This window comes from Microtus pennsylvanicus, chromosome 9 (genome assembly GCF_037038515.1).
Source record: "Microtus pennsylvanicus isolate mMicPen1 chromosome 9, mMicPen1.hap1, whole genome shotgun sequence".
Classification (NCBI taxonomy): domain Eukaryota; kingdom Metazoa; phylum Chordata; class Mammalia; order Rodentia; family Cricetidae; genus Microtus; species Microtus pennsylvanicus.
This window is the reverse complement of record NC_134587.1, coordinates 58,159,094-58,185,903: the sequence shown is the minus strand read 5'-3', so window position 1 is coordinate 58,185,903 and position 26,810 is coordinate 58,159,094. Positions and strand designations below refer to the sequence as shown.

The following is a 26,810-nucleotide window of genomic DNA, read 5'->3' as shown; positions in this document are numbered from 1 at the left end:
AAGCTGCCTGGCTGCACAGACTCACTATAATAGTCCCGCACCATGATAAATACAATTAAAAGATAAACTGTGTGAGCTATACACAGAAAGCAGGGGGGTAAAAGGGTCTCACCGTGGCTGCAAAGCACAGCTCATCAACCTGCCTGCTTTGCTGGCTCCACAGCGAACATAAAAGTCAGAAAACACAGACGCACGTGCACCTTCCTCCTAAGTGGTGGCTCTCAGGCTGGAGCTCGGCTCATCACCAAGAAAACAAAAAATAAGGCAAGAGAGAGCCTCAGTCATAGCTCCATCTACTCACACAGTAGAGTTCCCTGAATTCTCTTATCAAGAGCAGCTGGCTGCCTTCCTTTGGGGAAGAAGTTTGGGCAGGGTCAGCCTGTACCGGTTGCCTGCTCGGCCGGTGTGAACTCTGGGACCAGTGGGAAAACCCGACCCTAAGTACCAACAATGAGGCTAGCACAGTCAGCATTTCTAAAAGTAGGGTTTCCAGATTTCCCACCAGCCAGAGTCTTCATTTATATTTATTCACATGAAGGCATATCCTCCAGATCTCCCCAAACTCCACCGTCACTGCTTCGAGGAGGCAGGCCAGAGACACACAGTTGCCACTCCCTCACCAGTTGGTTCCAATGCATAGTAAAGGCAGAGAACCAGGATGGAAGAAAACGAAACCAGTGAATGAGTGATGAAATCCAAGTGTGCGTTAGCAAGGGAGTGTGAGATGTAAGAATTAGTTAATCAGAAGCTGAGCTACTAGGCCAACCAGTTTAGAATTAATGTAGATATCTGTGCGTTTCTTGGGACTGAATGGCTGCAAGACCGGGTGGGACAGAAACCTCTATCAACAAATGGCACCAATGGGGACAACTAAATCCACTTAAAACCTGAGAGAGCTTGGAAAGTAATTCTAGACACAAAAGAACAGGGTTAAGCACGGCTTCTTGGTAGCAGCATTTTCTCAGGTGAGCTCTGTCGCTAGAGGCATGCATGTTTCGTTTAAGAGAGGCTTCCTGACTCAGCTTTAGCTGCAAAAACCTTGCAGCTCTTTTAAGAGGCCCTACCATCAAACACTTAAATGGTGTTGATGAATAGCCGACATCATGCTTCTTGGTGGTGGCAGGGACCTTGAAACTCCATAGAGTCGTGGCAATAAACATGGCTCCTGCCAGTATCTCTGCCATGAAGCCAGACTCTCTGAAAGCTAAGGAATTGGTGGATCAAGCTGACAAAGCCACAGTCTTAATCCTAGTCATAATGCTTAGCAAATTAAAGACTCATGTAGTCAGTAAAGAGATATACAGTAAAGATAGATTCAGATGAAGAAAACCTCTAAATGATTCATAGTGTCTTTAAAAATATATGTAGACTTGGGAGAGAAAAGAAAAAGGATAAAGTTCTTAAAATAAAAAGAGAGAGGGAGAGAAAGAGAAGTTGGGTGTGGGGGCACTCATCATTAATCCCAGCACTTGGGAGGCAGAGGCAGGCAGATCTCTGTGAGTTCAAGGACAGCCAAAGATACACAGAGAAACCTTGCCTCAAAAAGCTAAAATTTAGAAATAAAATAAAAGAAATAGAGGTTAAAATAAAGCCATGTAAAGATGGAAACTACACAGAGAATCTGGATACTGTATGTTATTGTGTTGTCTTTGAATTGTTTGATGGCTGAGGAAGGAGGTTGCTAAAAGATATTTGATTATAAATGCTGCTGGATTAATCCAACATATATATTTTGAACAGACATAAGACAAGACACCAAGTGAAATTTTCATCATTGTCCTGGTGCCTTACATGAGCTCTGCTGTGTAAGTCAACATGTTGAAGTCAGGTCACATTGATAATTAATTATGTTATTATGTAATTAAAATGTTCCTGAGCTGGAGAGTGGTGTTTCCATGTGGTTGAAGTGCTGACAGTTAGAAGTTCCTCTATAAAGCCCCCTGCAGTGACAGCTTAGGCATGCAAGGACATGTCATGGCAGAGCTTGGAAGACTGGCATGCATTGCGGTCACAGTCCATGTTCTAGTCTTGCATGTGTATATGCACAAAGTCCTCTGTCTGTACTGTGTTTAATATACATATAGGTGTATATGTGAGTTTTTAATTACTTTCAATCTAATTTGTGCCCAATATTAGAGCAGTCACTGCTTTAATATCATAAAAGAGAAGCCATACTCAACAGAAATACAAAAAATAAGTTCAACCTTACACTGGATACATACAAATCAATCCACAGTTGCGACACCATCTCACCCTAGTTAGAACAACTCAAAAATACAGAAAGTCGTACATACTCACCAAGAAACTGAAACAGACCCTTTGCTCCCTACTGGTAGGAATGTAAATTAGGATAGGTAGTATGGAAATCAGGATGCAAAGTCCCCCCAAAGCTAAAGATAGATCCATTCTCTGACACAGTGATTCCATTACTGTGCATATAGCTACACGTTTTGAAAGCATTACACCAAAAAGATCTGTGTACTCTAATGTTTATTGTGGAACTATGTACCACAGCTATTGCCCAGAGTCAACCCTGACCACCAGAGAGCTAACAATACAGAAATAGAAGTTTATTTTGGCTGTCTGAAGGTTGGGGTACAGGAGCCCCACTGTGACCATAGAAGACGACCTGCAGGAAAGGGAGCATGTCAGGGAAATCGATTCAAAGGACATGCAAGACTGTCACAAGCATTTCTGCACTTGAGCTATTGGAGCAACTCAGCTTTCACGGATGTTTGCAGACTTAGGTCTGCTGTGAAAACCAAAGCAAAGAGTGTCAATGACCAAGGAGGGACGAGCTATGCCACTGGAGCTGCCCACATTCTTCTCCAGCTACAGGGAGGCCTGCACTTTCTGAATTACTTTAACAGGCAAGCAGAAGAATGAAATAAAGCCTTGATGGCATCACCATGGAGAAGAAGAACTCTAAAGTCATCTGGAACATCTGACTTGTACAATGAAAAGATGTTACTTTCTGCTCAGAAGAAACAAACTTAGGGACAGGTTGGTAAAAAGAGCAGCTTGTGAGCTGTAGGTGAAGCATCTACAAGAGCCAACAGCTTCTGTTCTGCTCCTGGTGAGCTGTGTGAACAGACAGGAACAGCAGGTAGATGCACTAGGTGTAGCTGTTACTCCTTTGAGGAAAAACAATCCTTGATTCCTTTACAGACAATTACTGTCACCAAGGTGCTCGTTCTCATACAGATGTGAAAGGTCAGTGACAGGAATGGTCTGTCTCTTTGGGAATTTCTTGGGACGTTGGTCAATAAGGTCTTGTGGGTCCCCAAAACACCATGGACTGTTGCCATCATTCTTGGTTACCCTCTAGAACTTGACAGGAAGACCTTATAGCAGAAGACATGTTTAAGTCACAGGACATGGAGAAATCAGGCTGCTATTTCTTTTGAAGCTCCATCTCTACTGGCCAGCTTTCATACAGCTGGGCGGTGCTATGTATGCTACCGGGGTAGAAGGGTATTCAGTGATCTCACCCAGGATGAATTCCATGAGTTACAATAATTAAGGCCTTATTATTGATGAGTAAGATTACCCCACTGGTATAATGGAGGCACAGATGTTATGGAAGTAAATAACCATGTTCTAACTATATAAGGTCTACTGCACTGGATGGAATCTATACCCGGCACTGTTAATTAGGACATGAGCCTGAGACTAGAGAGACCTCAAGTTTAGGGGGAAAACATGCCACTATTATTCTGGTAAATGGAAATAACAGTAAAATAACTCATAATGACATATTGCTATATCCATAAATCAGGGCATCACTCAGTCCTCATGAGATAAAATTCAGCAATTAACACAGAGACTCACAGCTAGTCCATACGGAAAAAAATAAAGTACTTTAGATTTTGAATTTTGACATTACAGTTTCTCAGCTAGTATTAACTATGAGCGATTTCAAAATCTGAAACTGGAAATGCCTTTTGGATGAGTGACATTCAGTTTGACCTTAGGCTTCTTGTTTTGCTAAAATTTAAAAGTGGTATGATATCGAAATGATTTTTGAATTGATTTTGTTTTCAGAATGAGCTGAGAGAAAGTGAGTATTTGGAAGGTTGCAGTGAGCTCTGTGAGGGCCTGAAGCTCCGAAGAGAGACAGCCGGATCACATATCTGGGCAGTCATCTTCCTAGGACAGAGTTATAAGTGCTCACTGGCTTGGCACTCAGAAGATCATCAATATTTATGGAGCAGAAGTAAATCTGCACATCCCTCATGCTTCCATTCCCTTCCTGCATCCTGTTATTTACAAGATGCAAAATATCCTCAGAGAAGTGGCTAGGATTAACAGATGATAAAAATGCAGAACTTTGCAGACATACTTGTGAATTCAATATATCACATCTGAATATATGTGAGGATTGGTCTAGCAAAATAAATAAACGATCATTGTCAGGAAACGCAAATGTGTCTGATTATTTTCCACGGAGGGCTGCAGCTTTCTACCCAGTCTGTCCCAAGGACCTTGATCCTTGTGGGCTGGTGACTTTGTCCTGTTTGTCACCTAAATTAAAGCAGAGCACTCAGGGCTACACAGGCAACACCCTGCACAGGCTCATGGGTCTGAATGCCGAGCACCCAGCTGATGGGACAGTTTGGGGAGGTGGAGCATAGTTGGAGGGAAAGGATTGCCTGTTTGGGTCAGGGCTTGGGGTGTAATATCTGCCCACACTTCCTGCTCTCTTTCTACTTCCAGGTCCACCTGGAGGTCAGCCAGCTCCCACCACCATGCTGATGTGGCCCTGTGGCTATCCCACTTTCAAAAGCATGAGCAACTGCACCCTCATATGAGTTCAAATCAACCTCTCTTCCCTGAAGTCACTCCTTGTCAGCTCTTTGGTCACTGCATCGAGAAAAGTAATGGAAATGACAGGCTCTGTTATTTTTCCAAGAAGTGATTTCTCCCAATAGTTTTTGGTATTTCCTTTTGGTTCTGATTAATGGCAGGTGCTGGGAAAACTCAGAAACATGAAGAGTCATTATCTCAACACCAAGATGTTTGGGTGTTCCATTTGAAGCAACTGAAATTAATGAGTATAGTCCATTAAAAGGAAAATGCCAATAATTTAGGAGATTCAAAGTTTCCTATTTACAGCTTTCTGTAAGAGGAGGCACTGAACTTAGAAATAGAGTCACTGCACATGCCCTTCCTGGGAGAGACAGAGAGAGAGAGAGAGAGAGAGAGAGAGAGAGAGAGAGAGAGAGAGAGAGAGAGAGAGAGAGAGAGAGATAGTCACCTGCCAGGACAACCTTCAAAGAAAAAAACTGATGTAGGAAGAGACACCAGGGCCCTGCTGAAGCTAATTTCTATTTTTATAAACACCTGCCCAAGAAGGGAACAAGCATAGATTATAAACTAAGCTCTTTCCACGTGGGTCCAAACGCTTTCATCAAACAACCTTTAATAGCATCAGTTTGGCTGAGACCAGACAGAGTTGATTGTTGTGTCTGGGGATACTGCCTGGAGAAAAAGGGGGAAAAACAAAAACAACAAAAAAAGAAGCCACCCATCGATTTGTCTGTCTGCTTTGTCATTTTATTTACAGGGTCACTTCAAGAGTCTTCCTGGGTACATTGTGCCTCCAACAAATCTTCAGAGATAAAGGCCAGGGCAGAAGCTATAAATGTCACTGCTGACACAGGTGCATCGGCAAGGCTGAACAGGTCGAGGGTGTCCCCATGCACTGCCCGTGTCGACAGGCCAAGAGTGCAGAGGTTGATTTTAAGCAGTATGCCACCGAGCACATTCTAGAATTATCAGGGAGGTAAACATTTTCATATGCAGAGAGATCTGGGTGGCGGCATGATTCTAAACAAGGGGCCATTTTCAAACTCAGCTTATTCAGTGGGTGGGGGGGGCATGTCCTTTGTGTGGAAAATAAAAGCATTCAGGTGTCCTATGGATGGCCCGTGTTTCAGTAAAACCTCTTATTCTCACTCCACGTCCATCAGCAACGTGTTAGTAACAGACCCCTGCAGCAGCCTGCGGAAATCACAAGGAACCGTACTGATCTGGGCCTGACAACTCCTTCCTCATGGCTGTGGGGTAGGAGGTGGGGGAAGAATCCTGCTGTATGCTCTCAAACCAGAAGTGCACTTCAGGAGGGCACTAGATACTTTTATCCCTCCATAAACTCGCAATGCAGAGTACCTACACAGATTGCAAGGTTTTAATTTTCTTAAGGGAAATCATATTTAAAGGCTCTCTTTGAATGCACAGTGAAGTCTCACACACCTGTAAGCTCTCTTGCAATATTCGTTATAAATCTAAATACAAAGGAATCTAAGAGTTCCACAGAATTCTTTTTAATTGAGGGATAGCTACTTGCCACAACGGGACCTGTCTAGTCATCGAGAAAGAGAATGTCACATTAGCAGAAGTTAGGACAGTCATCTGCATTTTTTCTCTCTTAGTGCTGTTTTATGACTTCCATAGATGGAGAAATTACTGAATTGTCTCCACGTATCTTTTACGGAAGTCTATAAACTATGGTGGAAAAACAGTAAGAGATCATAATACACCCAGAGTGGTTACAGCTGCCCTAACACTGATCAACTTGTGCTAGGAAAACACCAAGTATTCAAACGTGTGTTACTAAACTTCCTCTGTATAATAAATGCACATTGCTAAGATATAAGAATTTACAAAGATTTATAAGATATAAGAATTTACAAACCCAGCAAGGATATTTTACCACTTAACTCGAATAAGTTCACTGGCCCACCGATATTCTCTTCTGGACAAAGAAATGGCAAACCCCGACTGACCACTCAATTTAGTTTGGATCTTTCAGACTGTCCATTCAAATTTTTGATTAACCTTGTGGCCTGTACACACTGCAGGCCTTCAACTACTGTGGCAGGAGATATGACAGACACGCCCGTGTAAGGGAATGTGTAAATATAATCATTCCCGCATGCCTCCCAGTCTAATACTCCACACCCCCAGGAAATTGTGAGATTCGAGATTATATTTCCCTCAGTTTTAAACTTCAGGGGTGTACAACTGAGGGACCTTGTCTTCAGTCATATAGCTATGGGATAAAACTCAAACTTCGCTGATGTGGACTAACGCCTCTTTGTTTTCCTTTACACCATGGATTCTGTAAAGTGCAGATGATAAAGCCTTGAGCGTGCTGACCCAGTAGGTGGAGGGGAGAAAAAGCCATGGGGATGTGCGAAATAAGACAAGGGCTTGCCACCTACCAGCAACTGTCAGTCATTCCCAAATTCATATCCACCTGGATTACACAGCTTTAGTTGTAATTTCTCGCACATGTGTAATTCTTTAGACTCAGAAGGGGCCATGTTATACTAGGGTGGACCTACAATGCTTAAGAAAGCGGAATTGACATGTGACACACGGAATGGCAGTGTTGAGAATAATGCATTCCCAAGTCAGGGACTGACTACATGCTGTTTGCAAAGAGGCCAGGAGGAATCTGCAGATGCTGGAATTTGAACTTCCATCTTACATTACCAGAAAGACGGTACACCTGCAGGGTGAAACCACGCAGTTTCTGGGCTTCTGCAGCAACAGACTTAACTTCACCTGTCAGTGGAAGATCTTGATGAATCACCCACCTTCACCAAAGGCCTACTTAGAGAAAACCAACACAGAATTGTTTACACGCACGGATGTGGTCATGATGCAAGCATCAGGCATCATTACTGATCACTGACTGCACAGCAAGTGAAAGTAGCACAGATTAGGTCAGGAACCCCATGTTCAGAGATGGCCCAGATCTAGGGCGGAGGGTGTGGAATTTCCAAGTGAGGAAAACCACAGGAGACAAAGAGATTGAGAAGTGCAGGAGTTAGGAAGAAACTCTACAATGTTTCATGCTTTGATGTGTTTCCCTTTTCTCGCATACAAACTCATATGAAACAATGTAGACTTGTATTCTCTACTGAGGCTGCTGCTGCAACACTAAACACAGACTGGGTGGCTGGAAACGAAAGGAGTCTGTGCTCAAGTGGTTCTGAAGAGAGAAGGTGGTTGGAGCTCTGGGAGCTTTCTGGCCTGCCTCTCTCTGCCAGGAAGGCTCATGTCCTATTTGCTCACAGCCGGGATGGCTTTAACCATGGAGAGTTGGGATCACATGACTCCCCAGTCCTCTCTGTGCACTCCCATTGGAGTTTGATTACCTGATCTCATGGATTCTTACACTGTGAGACACAGTCTGAGCCCTCTGTTCTGAGCAAGGCTGTATTGACAACTTGCACACAAGAGGATCTGGTCATAAGAGTGTGGGATTTGTACTTCACTGATGGAGGAAGGTCATTGGTTAAATAAAAAGAAACTGCTTGGCCCTCATTGGTTAGAAGATAGGTGGGAGGAGTAAACAGAACAGAACGCTGGGAGGAAGAGGAAGTGAGCTCAGACTCCACAGCTCTCCTCTAGGGAGCAGACGCCTCAGAGAGACGCCATGCTACCAGCTCCCAGGCAGAAGCACGCAATGAAGCTCCGACCCAGGATGGACATAGGCTAGAATCTTCCCGGTAAGCGCACCTAGGGGCGCTACACAGATGATTAGAAATGGGCTAAATTAATATGTGAGAATTAGCCTAGAAGAGGCTAGATAGAAATGGGCCAAGCAGTGATTAAATGAATACAGTTTGTGTGTTGTTATTTTGGGCATAAGCTAGCCAGGCAGCCGGGGCGCTGGAGACACAGCCCCACCGCTCCTAGTTCCTACACTTCACAACTGAATTTTTACTTAAATTTTATTAATTCAATCTTTACCTTTAGCCTCAGATCACTTTATAACTTGCTTTTCTCACGTCAAAATTGAGGCGCTTTAAAGCACAATTTCCAACAAGAGTTAGTTTAGAATCATTCGACTCTCCTAAGAGCTGACATTATCAAGCCGTAATTCTTCTTTTCTTCAAGATCCTTAATTTTAACAGTCAATAAACTCAGACACACTTGTGGATTTAATGCTTATCTGTCATTTAAATCACCAGGTTAGAGCAAGCCCTAAACCAGGTAACTTTATATATGATTTAAAATTGACTAAAACAAATAAACAAAAAGAAGCCAAGCTCAAGCCCCTAAAGCCTTCTTTAATTCAAACGTGTGCTCATTAATGAGATCTTGTTAATATTTCATGCACAGCCTCTCCCTGTTTCCTTTAAAATATCTCTGTAATGGAGATTGCAAGCTGCACCATGCTCCTAGGGGTAATGAAACATTCAGATGTGTTTAGGAAGGATCTTCAGATGTAATTCACATAATGGTGCTTAAACATTTCTAAAAGGACCTCCGAGTTTCCGCCCCAAACAAGCTTCCGAAGCAGGGTGGAGGCTCCTCTTTAGAGTTCTCACTGTGTGAGTCCACCCAGAACTCACCCAGGTGGGGACAAGGGAGCAACGCTAGGTCTGCCTCTGCAGTAACGACACTCCTTCTCATAGGGTACAGCTGATTCTCACTAACATAGCAAGGAAGCGCTGCAAGAAGGGCAAAGTGATGGAAGATATTTCACGCAGTTCACCTGGTCAATAAGATGCTACCAAGAGGTTCAAAAATACATGGGTTCATTGGACTCTCTTCATGGGAGGCAACTCTAGGGTCAAAGGTCATGAACAATACCTGCTGCTTTTGGGTGGGTGAATGTCTCCTGTACCCCTTAAGGGACAAAAAGGTAGAATGTCCCTTTTGTTTTCCAATGCAACAGTTCACCATGCAAGTGCACGTGGCTACATCTGCCGATTCAGAAGCCATATGGACTGACACATTATTGCAAATCACATAGCATCTACACTACTGCCGAGCGAGTCCTTGGGGAGTCCTTTGGCTACAACTCCTTAGTACATCTCACCGAAATGAAAGATTTCTGTAAAGCCACAAAAATCGACTCCAATTATGGAAAACGCTCTTAAAAACAAAACTGCTTTCAGTGGAAAATGCATGATTGTGCAGGGGCTTTGGCGCTGTACCAACTAATTATCGGGCTGTCCCCGTGTTCTTTAATTTCTCCAAGAACTCAGTGAATAATTCCCTATTACATTAAACTGTCGGTTGTTTTCCCCTTAAATTTTCAAAAACAAAATTAAAATTGAAATGCTATTAGGTGCTCAGAAAAATAATTACAACTGAACTCAAAATAATCCAGCTATGATTCCAGACCACATTGTTGCTGATTTTTCATGCAGTCAGCCCTTTTTATGGGACTGCTTTGTCTTTATGGCACAATACAATAGACTTATAAAGAAGAACATTCGAATATGTGCCTGACAGAGCTGCTAGGAAGGTCTTAAGAAAATAATTTCCTAAATTATAAAAAGTCATGATACCCAACTAAAGCTTTGTGCATTCTTTTTCCTCACAATTCAGAAAATGTATAATGTGAAGTCAGAGTTTTAAAAACATCTGAAGACAACACTAGAACCTCCCTCTAATTGTAAGGACTCTGAAAAAGCGAAGGAGAAGTAAAAATTAGTAACAGTTCAGACATCAAGATACAGAATCTTTCATCAGTTTCTTTCCGTGTCCCACAAGCCTCTTCAAGCATCTAACGACACTGGTCCACTTCTCACAGGGGCCTCTTATGCTGCATTACCACCTCATCTGGTGGGCTCCTACTCTCTTCTCTGGGGTCTGAGGGCCTTCCTTCTCTCGCCCACAGCTGTTTTTCCTCCTGTTGTTCTAAGGTTGGATTCTAAATTGAGTTTGTTCCTTCCTCCATCCTATTAGGGTTTGCATTAAACTCCATGCTGCCAGGTTAGAACAGCTGAACCTGAGTTTGTCTGCCGCTCCCTTCTCCAGGAGCACGTGTTGGGCTGACACAGTATACTCCCTGTTTCTCAGCCACATGAGGACTGTGGGGTTCTCCTGGGCTCTGACCCCTAGCTTTGAGCATCTCTTCTCTGACCTCTCTTCTGTCCTCTTCCTAGGATGCCACTTCCTTATTCTTTACAACTGCTCAAACATGGATGCTGGCCAAGCATTGAAGAGCCTGCTCTGCTTCTCCCGAGCCTGTCTAACATCACCTGCCCAGTTATGACTGCTTCATCTTCTCTCCAGTCTGAAAATATGCCAGGAGTCAAAAGGATAAAGCCGTCAGCAGGCACACACTACTGACAGGGGTTAGCCGAAATCAATGATGTCGGTCTTTCCTCATCCAATGAAACTTGCACCCTTTCCCAAATAAGTGGATGGTATGTTGGGGGGCACCTGCCCTCTTACCCATACTGATTTCCCCCAGCTGCAGTATTGGGGGACAATCTCTTTCTCAGACTACTTAGCACCGTGGAGTTCACTATTCTCTGGCTTCTGCCTGTCCAACACTGCTGTCCTGCCTTTGAAGGCAGAAGTGATGTGAGCTACACCTCTGTGCTTTCTAACATTTTGCCTGGTGAGCCCACCACACACAAGCTTCTTTTCGCTGTGGGAGTGCTTGCTGCTGTTTGGTATGCTCAGTGGCAGAAGGCAGCTTGGTCTCATTGATGGAGGTGGGTCTTCTTTCTATGTGTTGCTTTCATTGGTTAATTAATAAAGAAACTGCTTGGCCTTTAATAGGACAGAAAATTAGGTAGGCGGAGTAGACAGACAGAATGCTGAGAGAAAAAAGCCGAGTCAGGCAGTCGCCATGATTCTCTCACTCCAGACAGATGCAGGTTAAGATCTTTCCTGGTAAGCCACCTCGTGGCGCTACATAGATTATTAGAAATGGGTTAGATCAATATGTAAGAGCTAGCCAATAAGAGGCTGGAACTAATGGGCCAGGCAGTGTTTAAAAGAATACAGTTTCTGTGTAATTATTTTGGGGTGTAAGCTAGCCATGCGGGTGGCCGGGTGCCAGGGACGCAGCCTGCCGTTCTTCAATATCTCATGCATACCTTAAGAGCACCCCTGCGATTTCAACTTAAGACTCTCTCAAAGTTCTTTTCCTAAGTTGAGTTGTTTTCTGCCCCGACAATGAGAGCTGATTCTGTCCTATGCAAGTGAGTTCAGTACAGTCTAGGGACTGCATTTCCAGAGTCCATGTCCCCAGTGGGATACCTCCCCTTCGAAGTTTGTCAGCTCCTCTGGAGAAGAGCGCTCTGCTTTGCTGAGCCAGATAATTGCTTCCTTATCCAGTATTAGGCTGGTAGCAGCAGCGTATCCGTTTTTGTGACTTTGTGTTCTGCCATCTGACTGCTTGGTATGTGCATATTCCTCACTCATCTCTCATCCTCTTCCTTTTGCGGAGATGGCGTCTCCGCAAACAAGGGAAGAGATGAACTGGGAGGCCTTGATGAGTCCCTCGTTTTCACTAAGTGGGAGTTCAAAGTGTATGTGTATGTGGTTATAATTCGAAAAGTGGAAGACGTCAACAATAAAAGGAGTTGTGTATAGAAAAACAGATTTAATTAAGAGGTGGATAGATGTTGTTAAATACACTGGAAGGGTATTTCAACTCTGCCTGGGAAGGAGTTCACGGCAGTGAGAGGGACTCAAGAAGACAGAGGACTAGAACACACGGCCTAGAGAGAAGACTGGCACGAGGGAGTTACAACAGGAAAGTCATGGGGCAAACATGCCCTGATCCAGGGCCTTCTAATGTGAGATGACAAGAGAGTGTTGGGGACACCACTCCAGGTAGGGGTTAGACTCCGGAGGTCAGAGGGCTTGCTGTCTTAGGCTCTAAGAAATATATTCAACATTAAGCCCACATTCAGGTCAAGCACACTCAGAGGCCCAAAATTTATATAGGAAAAATATCCCCAAAGTGTGGAACAAAGCTCTTTATGCAGATCCTGGAGCTCGTCTCATATTAATGAAAGTCTGTACACACAGTGAGACAGTTAGCCTGCTGAGCACACACTGTTCTGAGATGTCACCTCAGCATCAAACCAAAGGCAAAGAGTTTACAAAGGCTAATTACTGTGGGCTGGTCATGTGGCTTCTGAGTGTCTAATGGCATATCCTGCAATCCTGTGCTCTAAAGGTTGCATCTCTCTGGTACACCAGTACACAGGACACATCACCTGGTACACCAGTACACGGGACACATCACCTGGTACACCAGTACACGGGGCACATCACCTGGTACACCAGTACACAGGGCACATCACCTGGTACACCAGTACACAGGACACATCACACTGTATGTCAGTACACAGGGCACATCACACTGTATGTCAGTACACAGGGCACATCACACTGTATGTCAGTACACAGGGCACATCACACTGTATGTCAGTCCACAGGGCACATCACACTGTATGTCAGTACACAGGGCACATCACACTGTATGTCAGTACACAGGGCACATCACACTGTATGTCAGTCCACAGGGCACATCACACTGTATGTCAGTACACAGGGCACATCACACTGTATGTCAGTACACAGGGCACATCACACTGTATGTCAGTACACAGGGCACATCACACTGTATGTCAGTACACAGGGCACATCACACTGTATGTCAGTACACAGGGCACATCACACTGTATGTCAGTCCACAGGGCACATCACACTGTATGTCAGTACACAGGGCACATCACACTGTATGTCAGTACACAGGGCACATCACACTGTATGTCAGTACACAGGGCACATCACACTGTATGTCAGTACACAGGGCACATCACACTGTATGTCAGTCCACAGGGCACATCACACTGTATGTCAGTACACAGGGCATATCACACTGTATGTCAGTACACAGGGCACATCACACTGTATGTCAGTACACAGGGCACATCACACTGTATGTCAGTACACAGGGCACATCACACTGTATGTCAGTACACAGGGCACATCACACTGTATGTCAGTACACAGGGCACATCACACTGTATGTCAGTACACAGGGCACATCACACTGTATGTCAGTCCACAGGGCACATCACACTGTATGTCAGTACACAGGGCACATCACACTGTATGTCAGTACACAGGGCACATCACACTGTATGTCAGTACACAGGGCACATCACACTGTATGTCAGTACACAGGGCACATCACACTGTATGTCAGTACACAGGGCACATCACACTGTATGTCAGTACACAGGGCACATCACACTGTATGTCAGTACACAGGGCACATCACACTGTATGTCAGTACACAGGGCACATCACACTGTATGTCAGTACACAGGGCACATCACACTGTATGTCAGTACACAGGGCACATCACACTGTATGTTAGTACACAGGGCACATCACACTGTATGTTAGTACACAGGGCACATCACACTGTATGTCAGTACACAGGGCACATCACACTGTATGTTAGTACACAGGGCACATCACACTGTATGTTAGTACACAGGGCACATCACACTGTATGTTAGTACACAGGGCACATCACACTGTATGTCAGTACACGGGGCACATCACACTGTATGTTAGTACACAGGGCACATCACACTGTATGTCAGTACACAGGGCACATCACACTGTATGTCAGTACACAGGGCACATCACACTGTATGTCAGTACACGGGACACATCACACTGTATGTCAGTACACAGGGCACATCACACTGTATGTCAGTACACAGGGCACATCACACTGTATGTCAGTACACGGGGCACATCACACTGTATGTCAGTACACGGGGCACATCACCTGGTACACCAGTACACGGGGCACATCACCTGGTACACCAGTACACAGGACACATCACCTGGTACACCAGTACACGGGGCACATCACCTGGTACACCAGTACACGGGGCACATCACCTGGTACACCAGTACACGGGGCACATCACCTGGTACACCAGTACACGGGGCACATCACCTGGTACACCAGTACACGGGGCACATCACACTGTATGTCAGTACACAGGGCACATCACACTGTATGTCAGTACACAGGGCACATCACACTGTATGTCAGTACACGGGGCACATCACACTGTATGTCAGTACACAGGACACATCACACTGTATGTCAGTACACAGGGCACATCACGTGGTCCTTCTACTCACCCTTCCTGCGTAGTGCATGACCGTGAAGGCTGGGCCTTGACCTTTGAAAGCAACATTTCCATTGCCGTCCTTCATAGGAGAATACACTGTGTTTGTATTTGATGACTCCAGGAGACTCTGCAGCTTTCTGGGAAGATTTGGCTCCACGGACCAGATCACTTGACTCTCCTCATCCAATAGGGAGAAGAATCCTGATGGTTTCTGAAAGTCAGCACAAGTCAGAAGTTTGCTCCTGCTACTCCACCTGGTGTCCTTGACGCATACCCTCCAGTTCTAGTATATCCACACAGCCACTCAGATGCTCACCCTCCAGTTCTAGTATATTCACACAACCACTCAGATGCTCGCCCTCCAGTTCTAGTATATCCACACAGCCACTCAGATGCTCACCCTCCAGTTCTAGTATATTCACACAGCCACTCAGATGCTCGCCCTCCAGTTCTAGATATTCACACAGCCACTCAGATGCTCGCCCTCCAGTTCTAGTGTATCCACACAGCCACTCAGATGCTCACCCTCCAGTTCTAGTATATCCACACAGTCACTCAGATGCTCGCCCTCCAGTTCTAGTATATTCACGCAGCCATTCAGATGCTCGCCCTCCAGTTCTAGTATATCCACACAGCCACTCAGATGCTCGCCCTCCAGTTCTAGTATATTCACGCAGCCACTCAGATGCTCGCCCTCCAGTTCTAGTATATTCACACAGCCACTCAGATGCTCGCCCTCCAGTTCTAGTATATCCACACAGCCACTCAGATGCTCGCCCTCCAGTTCTAGTATATCCACACAGCCACTCAGATGCTCGCCCTCCAGTTCTAGTATATTCACACAGTCACTCAGATGCTCGCCCTCCAGTTCTAGTACATTCACACAGCCACTCAGATGCTCGCCCTCCAGTTCTAGTATATTCACGCAGCCACTCAGATGCTCGCCCTCCAGTTCTAGTATATTCACACAGCCACTCAGATGCTCGCCCTCCAGTTCTAGTATATTCACACAGCCACTCAGATGCTCACCCTCCAGTTCTAGTATATCCACACAGCCACTCAGATGCTCGCCCTCCAGTTCTAGTATATTCACGCAGCCATTCAGATGCTCACCCTCCAGTTCTAGTATATTCATACAGCCACTCAGATGCTCGCCCTCCAGTTCTAGTATATTCACACAGCCACTCAGATGCTCGCTCTCCAGTTCTAGTATATTCACGCAGTCACTCAGATGCTCGCCCTCCAGTTCTAGTATATCCACACAGCCACTCAGATGCTCGCCCTCCAGTTCTAGTATATCCACACAGTCACTCAGATGCTCGCCCTCCAGTTCTAGTATATCCACACAGTCACTCAGATGCTCGCTCTCCAGTTCTAGTACATTCACGCAGTCACTCAGATGCTCGCCCTCCAGTTCTAGTATATCCACACAGCCACTCAGATGCTCGCCCTCCAGTTCTAGTATATCCACACAGCCACTCAGATGCTCGCCCTCCAGTTCTAGTATATCCACACAGCCACTCAGATGCTCGCCCTCCAGTTCTAGTATATTCACGCAGTCACTCAGATGCTCGCCCTCCAGTTCTAGTATATCCATACAGCCACTCAGATGCTCGCCCTCCAGTTCTAGTATATTCACGCAGCCACTCAGATGCTCACCCTCCAGTTCTAGTATATCCACACAGCCACTCAGATGCTCGCCCTCCAGTTCTAGTACATTCACACAGCCACTCAGATGCTCACCCTCCAGTTCTAGTATATCCACACAGCCACTCAGATGCTCGCCCTCCAGTTCTAGTATATTCACGCAGTCACTCAGATGCTCGCCCTCCAGTTCTAGTATATCCACGCCGTCACTCAGATGCTCGCCCTCCAGTTCTAGTGTATCCACGCAGTCACTCAGATGCTCGCCCTCCAGTTCTAGTGTATCCACGCAGTCACTCAGATGCTCACCCTCCAGTTCTAGTATATCCACACAGCCACTCAGATGCTCGCCCTCCAGTTCTAGTATATTCACGCAGTCACTCAGATGCTCGCCCTCCAGTTCTAGTATATCCACGCCGTCACTCAGATGCTCGCCCTCCAGTTCTAGTGTATCCACGCAGTCACTCAGATGCTCGCCCTCCAGTTCTAGTGTATCCACGCAGTCACTCAGATGCTCGCCCTCCAGTTCTAGTGTATCCACGCAGTCACTCAGATGCTCGCCCTCCAGTTCTAGTATATCCACACAGTCACTCAGATGCTCGCCCTCCAGTTCTAGTATATTCACGCAGCCACTCAGATGCCCGCCCTCCAGTTCTAGTATATTCACGCAGCCACTCAGATGCCCGCCCTCCAGTTCTAGTATATTCACGCAGCCACTCAGATGCCCGCCCTCCAGTTCTAGTATATTCACGCAGCCACTCAGATGCTCGCCCTCCAGTTCTAGTATATCCACGCATTCACTCAGATGCTCGCCCTCCAGTTCTAGTATATCCACGCATTCACTCAGATGCTCGCCCTCCAGTTCTAGTACATTCACACAGCCACTCAGATGCTCGCCCTCCAGTTCTAGTACATTCACGCAGCCACTCAGATGCTCGCCCTCCAGTTCTAGTATATTCACATGCAATGGGTGACTCCACAGAGCATCTCAGGCAAACACAAGTTGCTGTTGACATGCTTGATAAAACAGTTTATCACATGTTTTTATTATCCCCCCCACAGTGCATGTGTGTGTGTCTGTGTGTGTTCATGCACGCATGTTTACATGCCAGAGTATTCATATGGAGGTCTGAGGGCAACTTGAAGGAGTTGGCTGTCTCCTTCCCTCAAATATGTCCGGGATCATAATCTAGGTCATCAGCCTTAGCAACAAGCTCCTTTTTTCACCGCATCATCTTGCTGTCTCACATAAGAGTTCTTTACTTACACACAGAAGCTTTTCACTTTATGCAGAGATGAAAATATGAAGGTAAACTCACGCTGATGCCTTCAGGCTCAATTTTAACCAAAGATTAACTTAACTGAAGATTATTTTGTGTATATACTTTTCCTGCCAACCTTTCAAAATTTCAGTTTTAGAACCCCTGAAGACCAATACAAAACATGTAATCTATTTCATGATATCACGGGCCTCATATATTAGCTTATGGAATCCATGTTGTACACTGGCCTCTTGCAACTTTATAAAAGAGACTTTTAGGTTTGATAAATAAAATGGCGAATGCCCTTATATCATCCAGTTCTCATATAGTTCTTGTCCTTTGAATGAAGCAGCGAGTTTTCCATTGCCCCTTTGGGCAAGGGTAATTTGTGCTCCTCAAAAGACTACTGGGGAACTATAAAGGCACTGCAGAGTCTTATATATAAGGCTGCCTCCCAAGCAAGGCCTTCAGAAAGAAAATTCTCTCTCCAGTGCACCTGAATGCACACATCCTGTTAAGTATCTAATTATGTTATGTAAGTACCTGGAAGAAGAAATCCAAAACTCCAGCCTGGTTACCAAGAGAATAGGCAGTTTCCATGGCAACTCCCTCTTGTACACACTCTGCTTGCTCTTGCAGGAAAAGCACTTCTTGGATATAGTAATGCATCTTCTCGTTGGTCAGGTTGACACAGAGCTGTTTCGGGGAAGAGAACAAAACAGCAGATAACACTGGCAGCCATACAGAGCCACTTGCTCATGGTGGAGTGTCGCCCCCAGGGACACACAGAACAAGTGGTCCATTAGGATGACTCAGGAGTTTTGCCCTAGAAGGCAGCTTCGCTTAGTCACTTCTGTGGTCATCCTGTCCTAGTGTTCAACATGAGGCGGGCATGCTAAACATAAGAAGTGTAACTACGGTGCCCACGTACAAACCGAGTCTCAAGCACTTAAAAACAAAAGGAAAAGCATTCCTGAAAGGAAGACATATTGGGCTCTTGAGGACACCTGTGGCTAAAAGCCTTTCTGCTGTGGGGTCTTGTATGGCCTCTCGCATGCCCTGCGCTGGTTACATATTGGTGGTTGGTGAGCGGCGTGGACATAGACTTCCTCTGCAAGTTACATCTAGACTAAGGGATTCGTTACACAAATAGTGTTCTTAATTGGAATACACCTGTTGAAAATCCTCTTCCAAGTTTCCGGAAGACGGTCCCTAGAGGAAAAGAATCTTATTTCTCAGTTAAGTTTTTCTTTATCTTAAAATGTTTACTTATTCTTCCACAGACCTCCTTGCTCACACGCCGTATCTCGGCACACCAACCTAATCACCCCCTCGTACCCCCTGTCCACTTCCTCCCTTCCTCTTCTTCCCACAAACCCTTTCTTCTCCAGTCTTGTCTTTCCGGAAATTAACCACATTTAATTAGGGTTTCTCTTCAGCCTGGGTGAGGGCAGCTGAAACAAAGGCAACTTACCAATGGCTACAGCACTGAGAACTCTGGCTCCCCACTCCCGCCAACCATGAACGGCCTTCTCCCACCCATGATGCAATTTTGACAGGTCTTGTGTAGTAGCCATAGATCCTATGAGTTCATGAGGGCAGCAGCCATGTCGCGTGCAAAACAAGCAATTTAAATTAAAATAAAATATCATTTTTCTTCCAGGTACTTTCTCATTTGTTTTTATTTATTTTTAATATTTATCTTTTTATCCTTTAAAATTTTCATACATGTGCACAGCGTGTCTTGGTCATATCCACACCTCACTGAGTCATCCAACATGGTCTCTCTCCCAGTTTCATGGCTTCAGTTCCCGCCCCCCCCCTTTTTTTAATAACATATCGAGTCTAATTAGCCCATGTGTACAAGCATGTAGAGTTATGCCCAAGGGCACAGGCAACCCACCAGCAGCCACTCGCGAAGAAAAGAGACTTTCTCTTCTCCATCAGCCATCAGCTGCCAATAGCTCCTCGGCTAGGGGAGGACAGCTGCCCTGTGGTGGTTTTTTCACTAGCTGGATGTTGTGGAGGTCTTGTGCAGGTAACCACAGCCTCCTTTTACATTGAACACTAAACTGAAAAACACAAAGACTTGTCCTTGCTTATTAAGAGAAATTCACATCTCCTCTTCCCTTGACACATCTTGGTTCTGCCGATTTCGGAAGTCTCCAGAAATTCACGTCTCCAAGTCAAATGCTCAGTTCTCAGCAGACATGTTGTTGGAGCGAGCCCCTGTGACATATGCCAGATGTCCACCCCTTTAGTCACATCTCCCGTCTTGGGCTTTGGCCTCTCTTCACCTCTTTCTCCTCGGCCATTCCTCCTGACTCTCCCCCAGGTGCTCTCCAGCTCCCCACTTCACCCCTGCTTTGCCTATAGCATACCTCCTGCAGGGCTAGGCCCTTTGGTCTCACCCCCTCCATCTGCTTCCCGAACACATTTAGATCCTACAATTAAAACTAGTAACAACTATTGGTTCCATTCCACAGAAGGGATAATTTCTCTTTTGTGCACTTAAGGTAAACACTGCATGCTAAATTCTAATAATTTTATATCAGTTATTATTTCTTAGTAACAAAATTGCCTCAGTATTAAGGGACTTCAATGGCATTTCACTTCTCCTTCTCCACTGGCTATTTTCACAAACATTTCTCTCTTTTTGTAATTAAAATGGACGTGGCAAGCATAGCTGCTCCTTTCAGAGCAGGGATTCATCAGACACCGACTTGACAGCTCCATGGGGAGCGCTTTCCCCCCAGAACCCCTACTGGGGGTTGGTACACAACGAGAGAAATACGGTCGCTAGTGAGGCTCTGACGGACAGGCGTGAGCTTGATAAGGTAGGACAAGGGGAATAGACCAGCTGAACGGCACCCGCAGTGCAGAAGGCTTTGCTGCAGTGCCCGCATGCTGAACACAGCCTCCCTTTGCCAGCTGTAAGGTTTCGCCCCACTCAATTCTCCTTGCTGCAGTCACATTGCAGGAAGAGTGATGTGTCCCATTTGGGTCGCCAATCTCTGCTTCTCTTGCACCTTCAGCCATCAGTGTGTCCTCTGACCTGACTGTGTTTATTCAAGAAAATCGACCACACGAAGTGTGTTCTTAGCTAAGGAGCTTTGTGCTTTAAATCCCAGAAACCTCCAGCTTTTTATATGCCCCACGGAATACATTTGTCGAGGACCAGAGAGCGAATGTTCTAGGGGAGGAGCCTGAGAGATGACTCTGCTGGGTAAGGCACCTACTGCCAAGTCTGAAGACCAGAGCTCAATTCCCAGACCCCCGTGGTAGAAGCAGGGAAAAAATTTTTGCAAATTCCTCTGAGAATGTGTGATGGTTATGTGCGGAAGTGCATGCATGCATGTGCGTGCATGAGCACACACACACGCACACACTTTCGTACACATGCACAAATTGTGTGTGTTTGTGTGTGATTAAACTGTTTTGAAGAGAAAGAAGATTCTGTAAGTTCAGTGGTCATGACGGAGTAGTAGTGGGAAGACCGTGATGGAAACAGGAATTCCAAATTTAAAGAGATCTAATCTTGCTCCTTAGGCTTTCCTGTGAGCACAAGGCAGCAGCAGTGCTGCACGGGTCCGGTTGCAGTGGACAATCTTCAAACCTACAGAAGTTCTTTCATACCTCAGACCAAGTGATCAGAAAGGAGAGCAATTTTGGGGTGTTAGTTTTCTATCTAGAATAAGAATTTTTGTTCTTATTGTATGGCTGTTCATATCTCAGATTTATTGTTTGTTTTTAATCTATTTTCATGAACATACATATTTATACCTATTTTGATATAATAATTATATTTATTAATACTATATTTGATATTTTTCTCTATATAACTCTCTACCTATCGTATTAACAATAATAACTTGTCTATGTGACTCCTCCTGGTGCAGGCCACTGGAAAGAGGCTCGCGTCACTGACTGGCAGCCAGGAAACAAAAGTTGCTCCTGCATTCTCTAGAAAGAAAAAAGCTACAAGCTTCTACAGGAGGGATGGGTATCCAGAGAGGATTAGCTGCTACATGGGGTACAGTGACACTAGACCTGGAAAGACTCGGGGATCCTAGGGAAGAAGAATCCAAGGACGTCTTTCTGGAGAAAACTGGGGAACCTCCAAGTTTCGCTCCCTGAACACAGCCTATGTATTTTGTTTATATTAATTTCACTCTAACATAATCTTAGCCATCACCCCCATCTTACACTGGTGCCCGTCTCTTTGCCTTGAAATTTCAGTTTTACATCCTTGTGATCCATTTATCTTTAGTGGCATTGAGTTACCAAGTACTAGGCATGGTAACGTTGGACTATACCAGTGTGGCTCTGAGGACACAGGGAACAGTTATATACTGAAGTCTTTCTGGAGAATGAACTTCAAAACTACCTGGCAATGTCAGTAAGGCAACTAACACAACCCTTCTACCTCGTGATTGGTACCCACTTGAAACATAAAAAGTATACATCACTAATAACAAAAGGGACCCAAACTGCCAAAACTCAATGAATCGGCCTTTATTTTCACTGTATGTAAACCTGTGTGTGTGTATGTGTGTGTATGTGCGTGCGTACACATGTGCGCTTGCGAGAATGTCTAGGTGTACAATACCATCACGGGAAATCTTAATAAGCACATGAGTCAGGGTTCTAGGGTTTCTAGAATCATAAATCTGCACCAGGAAACTAAAGGATCATCGGCTTCGATGCCAAACAATTTTTATTTCTCATTTTGAGATCTGCCCATCAGAGATGTGTGAGAAGCACATTAGATCTCCAGGTACTCCTCAGAGCAGACTCGAAAGTGGGTGAAAGGCAAGGACAATACTGAGTAGCCATTTAATTAGCATGGATACTGCTCTTATTAAACCACATGCTTCATGCATTAAGCGAACTACCAGGTTTAATAATAAAAACGATGCATTCCTTGAAACCTCTCTTCAGCAACAGAGCCTCGCTGCTTATCCAGATGGCCCGTCATTTGTATTAATGACAAACTTAATTTCTTGAGTAAATGTTCACCAACTGTTCTCCATTTTTACTGCTCAGTGAAATCTATCTGGAGCAGAGGTAGGCAGTGCATGGCATGTCCATCACAAAATTGAAGGGGAGGAGAGAGGAAAGCTGACTCCTGCAGAAGTTAGAGCCCCTGTGTCCCACAGAGGGGACAGTCATCCTTGCTGCTCACTGGAACTAACTGGAAGCTTTGTGCAAAAGGCTGGTGCGTGGTTCTGACCCTGAACCCGTTAAAACGGAGTGGGGCTGAGGCACTGATGTGTTTGGATTGCTATAGAACATACCAAGCTAGACAATGAGAAGCCAATGAAGCCAATTTGCCAAATCGTTCAGCAGTTAATCTAGAGATATATGCAAAATGTGTTGTGTATTACTGTGTGCTTGTGTGTGTATTTGAGAGAGAGATAAAGACAGAGAAAGAGAGAGAGATAGAGAAAGAGAGAGAGAGAGGATATGTTGCAATTTCAGATACTGAACATTTCTCAAAAATGTCTAGAATATTTAACTGTCTGAGATGTCAATGGGTATTTTTTTTTGTTTTTTTTTTGTTGTTGTTTGTTTTTTCGATGGGTATTTTCTAAGAAAGCACTGAACAGGCTGATGCCTACTGGAGAAACACTGAAGTAAGTTGGCTCACAAGCTTCCCTGCGGGACTTCCCAAGGCCCTTAAGAAGTCCGTTAGATGATGGGTCTCCAATTCGCCTCCTCTGAACACTTCCTTTTGTCTACATTGCTGATGTGTTTCCCCAGGGAGTCAGCTATGCCTGAGATCAATATGTTGTCTACAAAGTAGAAGTTGTGGGAAGCTGAAGAGGGCAGCCTATCTCCTTCCAGCTTTCCTTTTAACAATCGTGGATCTTGTCTCCTTGCCCAAGGCTTCCCACCCCACCATTCAGGCTTGGAAAAGGCACATTTCCTGTCTCCTACCCCTATCTACCCTGCAGACTGAGCATCTCCCCCCTGGCAGCAGGCAGGCACTATTGAAATGGCAGTGAACTCATTATTATAGCAGCATCGAACCCCTATGGGAGACCCTCCGTCAGCAGATAGACTTCTTTTGGTTTGTTCAGTTTCATTTTGGAGAGGATGCCAGCAGGTCCTGGTCCCTGAGCCTCTCTGTTGACAACTTTTCTGGATGAGGTATGGGGTCTTGAAGAATGCCTGGGTCACGTGGGTTTGCTCCCTGTCTTCCTCAGAGGAGGATGCTCTTGATGTAGGGCCTACTGAGCCCTGCCTCATTCTATAAGGATCAAGCCTCCTACCCTGGGGCCGGGGGCACTGTGTCTAGATATTTTAGGAGAGGACACAACTTTGCCATATATAACGGTTATTGTTGACAGGGGGCATCCCAGAAGAGCCATGGGACAATAAGTCTCCATTCTTCTAAATTATCTAGTGCAAAGAATTCTGTCACCACAGCATGAAACTATCAGTCCGATCATGGTGTTGATCCTCAGGAGGCAGCCAGGCAGCAACAACGCAGCTCATCCCATTGGAGTCAGCATTCTACGCAATGATAGCTAGCTCAGGGTGGGGGAGCATCCGTTCAAAGGGAAATGATCTTAGATATTTTGAAGGACACCTCATAAATCACACCTCAGCTCAAGCAAAACCAGACTCTAGAATTAGAAACAGAGCCTTTGGCCAAAATGCCCTCAATTCAAAGCTTCTGTCATTGTTTCTTATTGTTTTCCATTTTCAAAGAAAACAATGAATGTATATTTTTGTTGTTTTGGCAATAAACTTTTGGTTTAATTAACATACCTTTTACATACAGTTACAAGTACAGGCCTAAAAATGATTGACATACAATTTCCGCCAAATGTATTGTCCTTTTTACATCACAGCCACAGAACTAGAAGTAGAGATAAGAACTGCAGACGAACAGGGCACTGCATGCGAGGTCCCGTGGGTCTAGGTCTGAGTTCCAGTTTGATCCCACAAGGGCTTTGGGTTATCCTTAGCGTTCTTAAGACAGTCAGAGATCAAGCAGGACAATAATCTCACTCAAAGGAGAAGCATAACAAAACTTATCCATTTTCCATCATATGTAAACACCACCCATAAGCACTTCCCTAGTTAGTACCATTAGGAATTCAGGTTTTTTATTCAGATTGCCACTGTTTACATCTGGAGAACATTTTCTCTTCTCTAGAGTTATTATGTAGCATTAATTAGTATTCAATACAGTGATATTGGTTATTAAAAGAATAAATATGTGATAATGAAGTATTATTCTTTTTCCTGTTGCCATAACAAGGGAGACCTGAGGAAAGAAGCCTGTGTTTTTCTTTCTGGTGGGAGGGTGCAGGCCAGCACAGTGTGGGGGTGTGGTGGCTCCTGGTAAGAGGGTGCAGGCCAGCACAGTGTGGGGGTGTGGTGCTCAGGTGGGAGGGTGCAGGCCAGCACAGTGTGGGGGTGTGGTGCTCAGGTGGGAAGGTGCAGGCCAGCACAGTGTGGGGGTGTGGTGGCTCCTGGTGGGAGGGTGCAGGCCAGCACAGTGTGGGGTGTGGTGGCTCCTGGTGGAAGGGTGCAGGCCAGCACAGTGTGGGGATGTAGTGCTCAGGTGGGAGGGTGCAGGCCAGCACAGTGTGGGGGTGTGGTGGGTCCTGGTGGGGGGTGCAGCACAGTGTGGGGGTGTGGTGGCTCCTGGTAAGAGGTTGCAGGCCAGCACAGTGTGGGGTGTGGTGGCTCAGGTAGTGGGGTGCAGGCCAGTACAGTGTGGGGGTGTGGTGGGTCCTGGTGGGGGGTGCAGCACAGTGTGGGGGTGTGGTAGCTCAGGTAGGAGGGTGCAGGCCAGCAGTATTGGGGTGTGGTGGCTACTACCAGAAGCAGGCGAACATGAGTGATACCCTTTATCTGGCTCTCTCCTCTTTCCTTTTCCTCAGTCCAGGACTTTAGCTATGCGGCACTGATACTCCACATGCAGGTTGGGACACTTCCCTCTTCAGGTAAACCTTCCTTTCTGGGAATGTCCCCGGAGCTGTGTCCCTCTTAGATGATTCCAAACCAGTCAAGCTGAAGTGAAGGGGCCATGAGCTTATCATGGAATATGTGTCTGGTATGTACATAGATTCACAAGAATTCTTCGTTTTGTTTTGAGGCATTTTCTCTTCATTGGCACGGCGCTAGGATGGGAAGGCATTCCTGCCTCTCTGCTGATATTAAATGGACTTGGTGTGAATTCTGCTGTGGAGGAAGGAGCTGACAGCGCACAGAACTTATTAAAGCATGATGATCTTTGCACTTCTCACAAGAGCAACTATCCCATCTCTAAAGGAAAAAACCCAGCCAGTCATTAAGGGGAAGCAGCTACTCGCAGTGAGGCTTAGATCTGTCCTCTGACAGACTGCTGGTTGGATTGCCTTTACCAGCAACACGGCAGCATTCTGAGCCCGGATCCGTGGGAACTACCGAGAATGACATAAACTATCTGTGCTTTGCTTCAGCATTCATGTAAATGAATGCACAGAACATGTTGAGTAGAGTCATCAAATGTACCAAAACTATTTGGTTTCTTTATTTTTTCTGTGTAACTGCCCAGCAGAAAACACGTAAGACAGAGCCAGTCATGTTACATAAGCATGGTTTTGGAATCTGCATGGAAGATGAGTTAAGATCGCTATGAGATTGCCCACCAGTTAGTTATTCGACACATGGGTCCCTACTGATGTCCAGCAGTTTTCAGGGATGTGCTGTGGTTAAAATCACCTGGACAGTTCCCACCAAGAGCTAAAACAGCAGCAGCACCAAGTCTTTGCACCTGCCCCTCCACGGGACGATTAGAATCGGCCCTTCTCGTTTACAGGGCTGGCGTCAGCCTACAGAGGATAGCAGATTTGTGAACGTGGAGTACTAAGCAGGCCACAGCGTCCCAAAGCTTGCTCCTTTGGGCAGCTGCAGAGGAAGCTAGCCAAATGACTGTAAAAACCCAAGTAGCCCTCTGAGA

The 26,810-nt window shown here is 45.4% G+C and overlaps 1 protein-coding gene across 2 annotated transcripts in view; it reads right to left on the bottom strand.

The window, feature by feature from the left end:
* Positions 1-26,810, bottom strand: part of Myo16 (myosin XVI) — a 418,849-nt gene that overhangs the window by 134,770 nt on the left and 257,269 nt on the right. For both annotated transcript variants that reach the window (XM_075986134.1, XM_075986133.1), the window contains exons 22-23: positions 18,392-18,544; positions 14,953-15,153 (exon numbers count right to left, since the gene is read on the bottom strand). In XM_075986134.1, the coding sequence (XP_075842249.1) occupies positions 14,953-15,153; positions 18,392-18,544 (354 nt within the window). The remainder of the gene's footprint in view (positions 1-14,952; positions 15,154-18,391; positions 18,545-26,810) is intronic.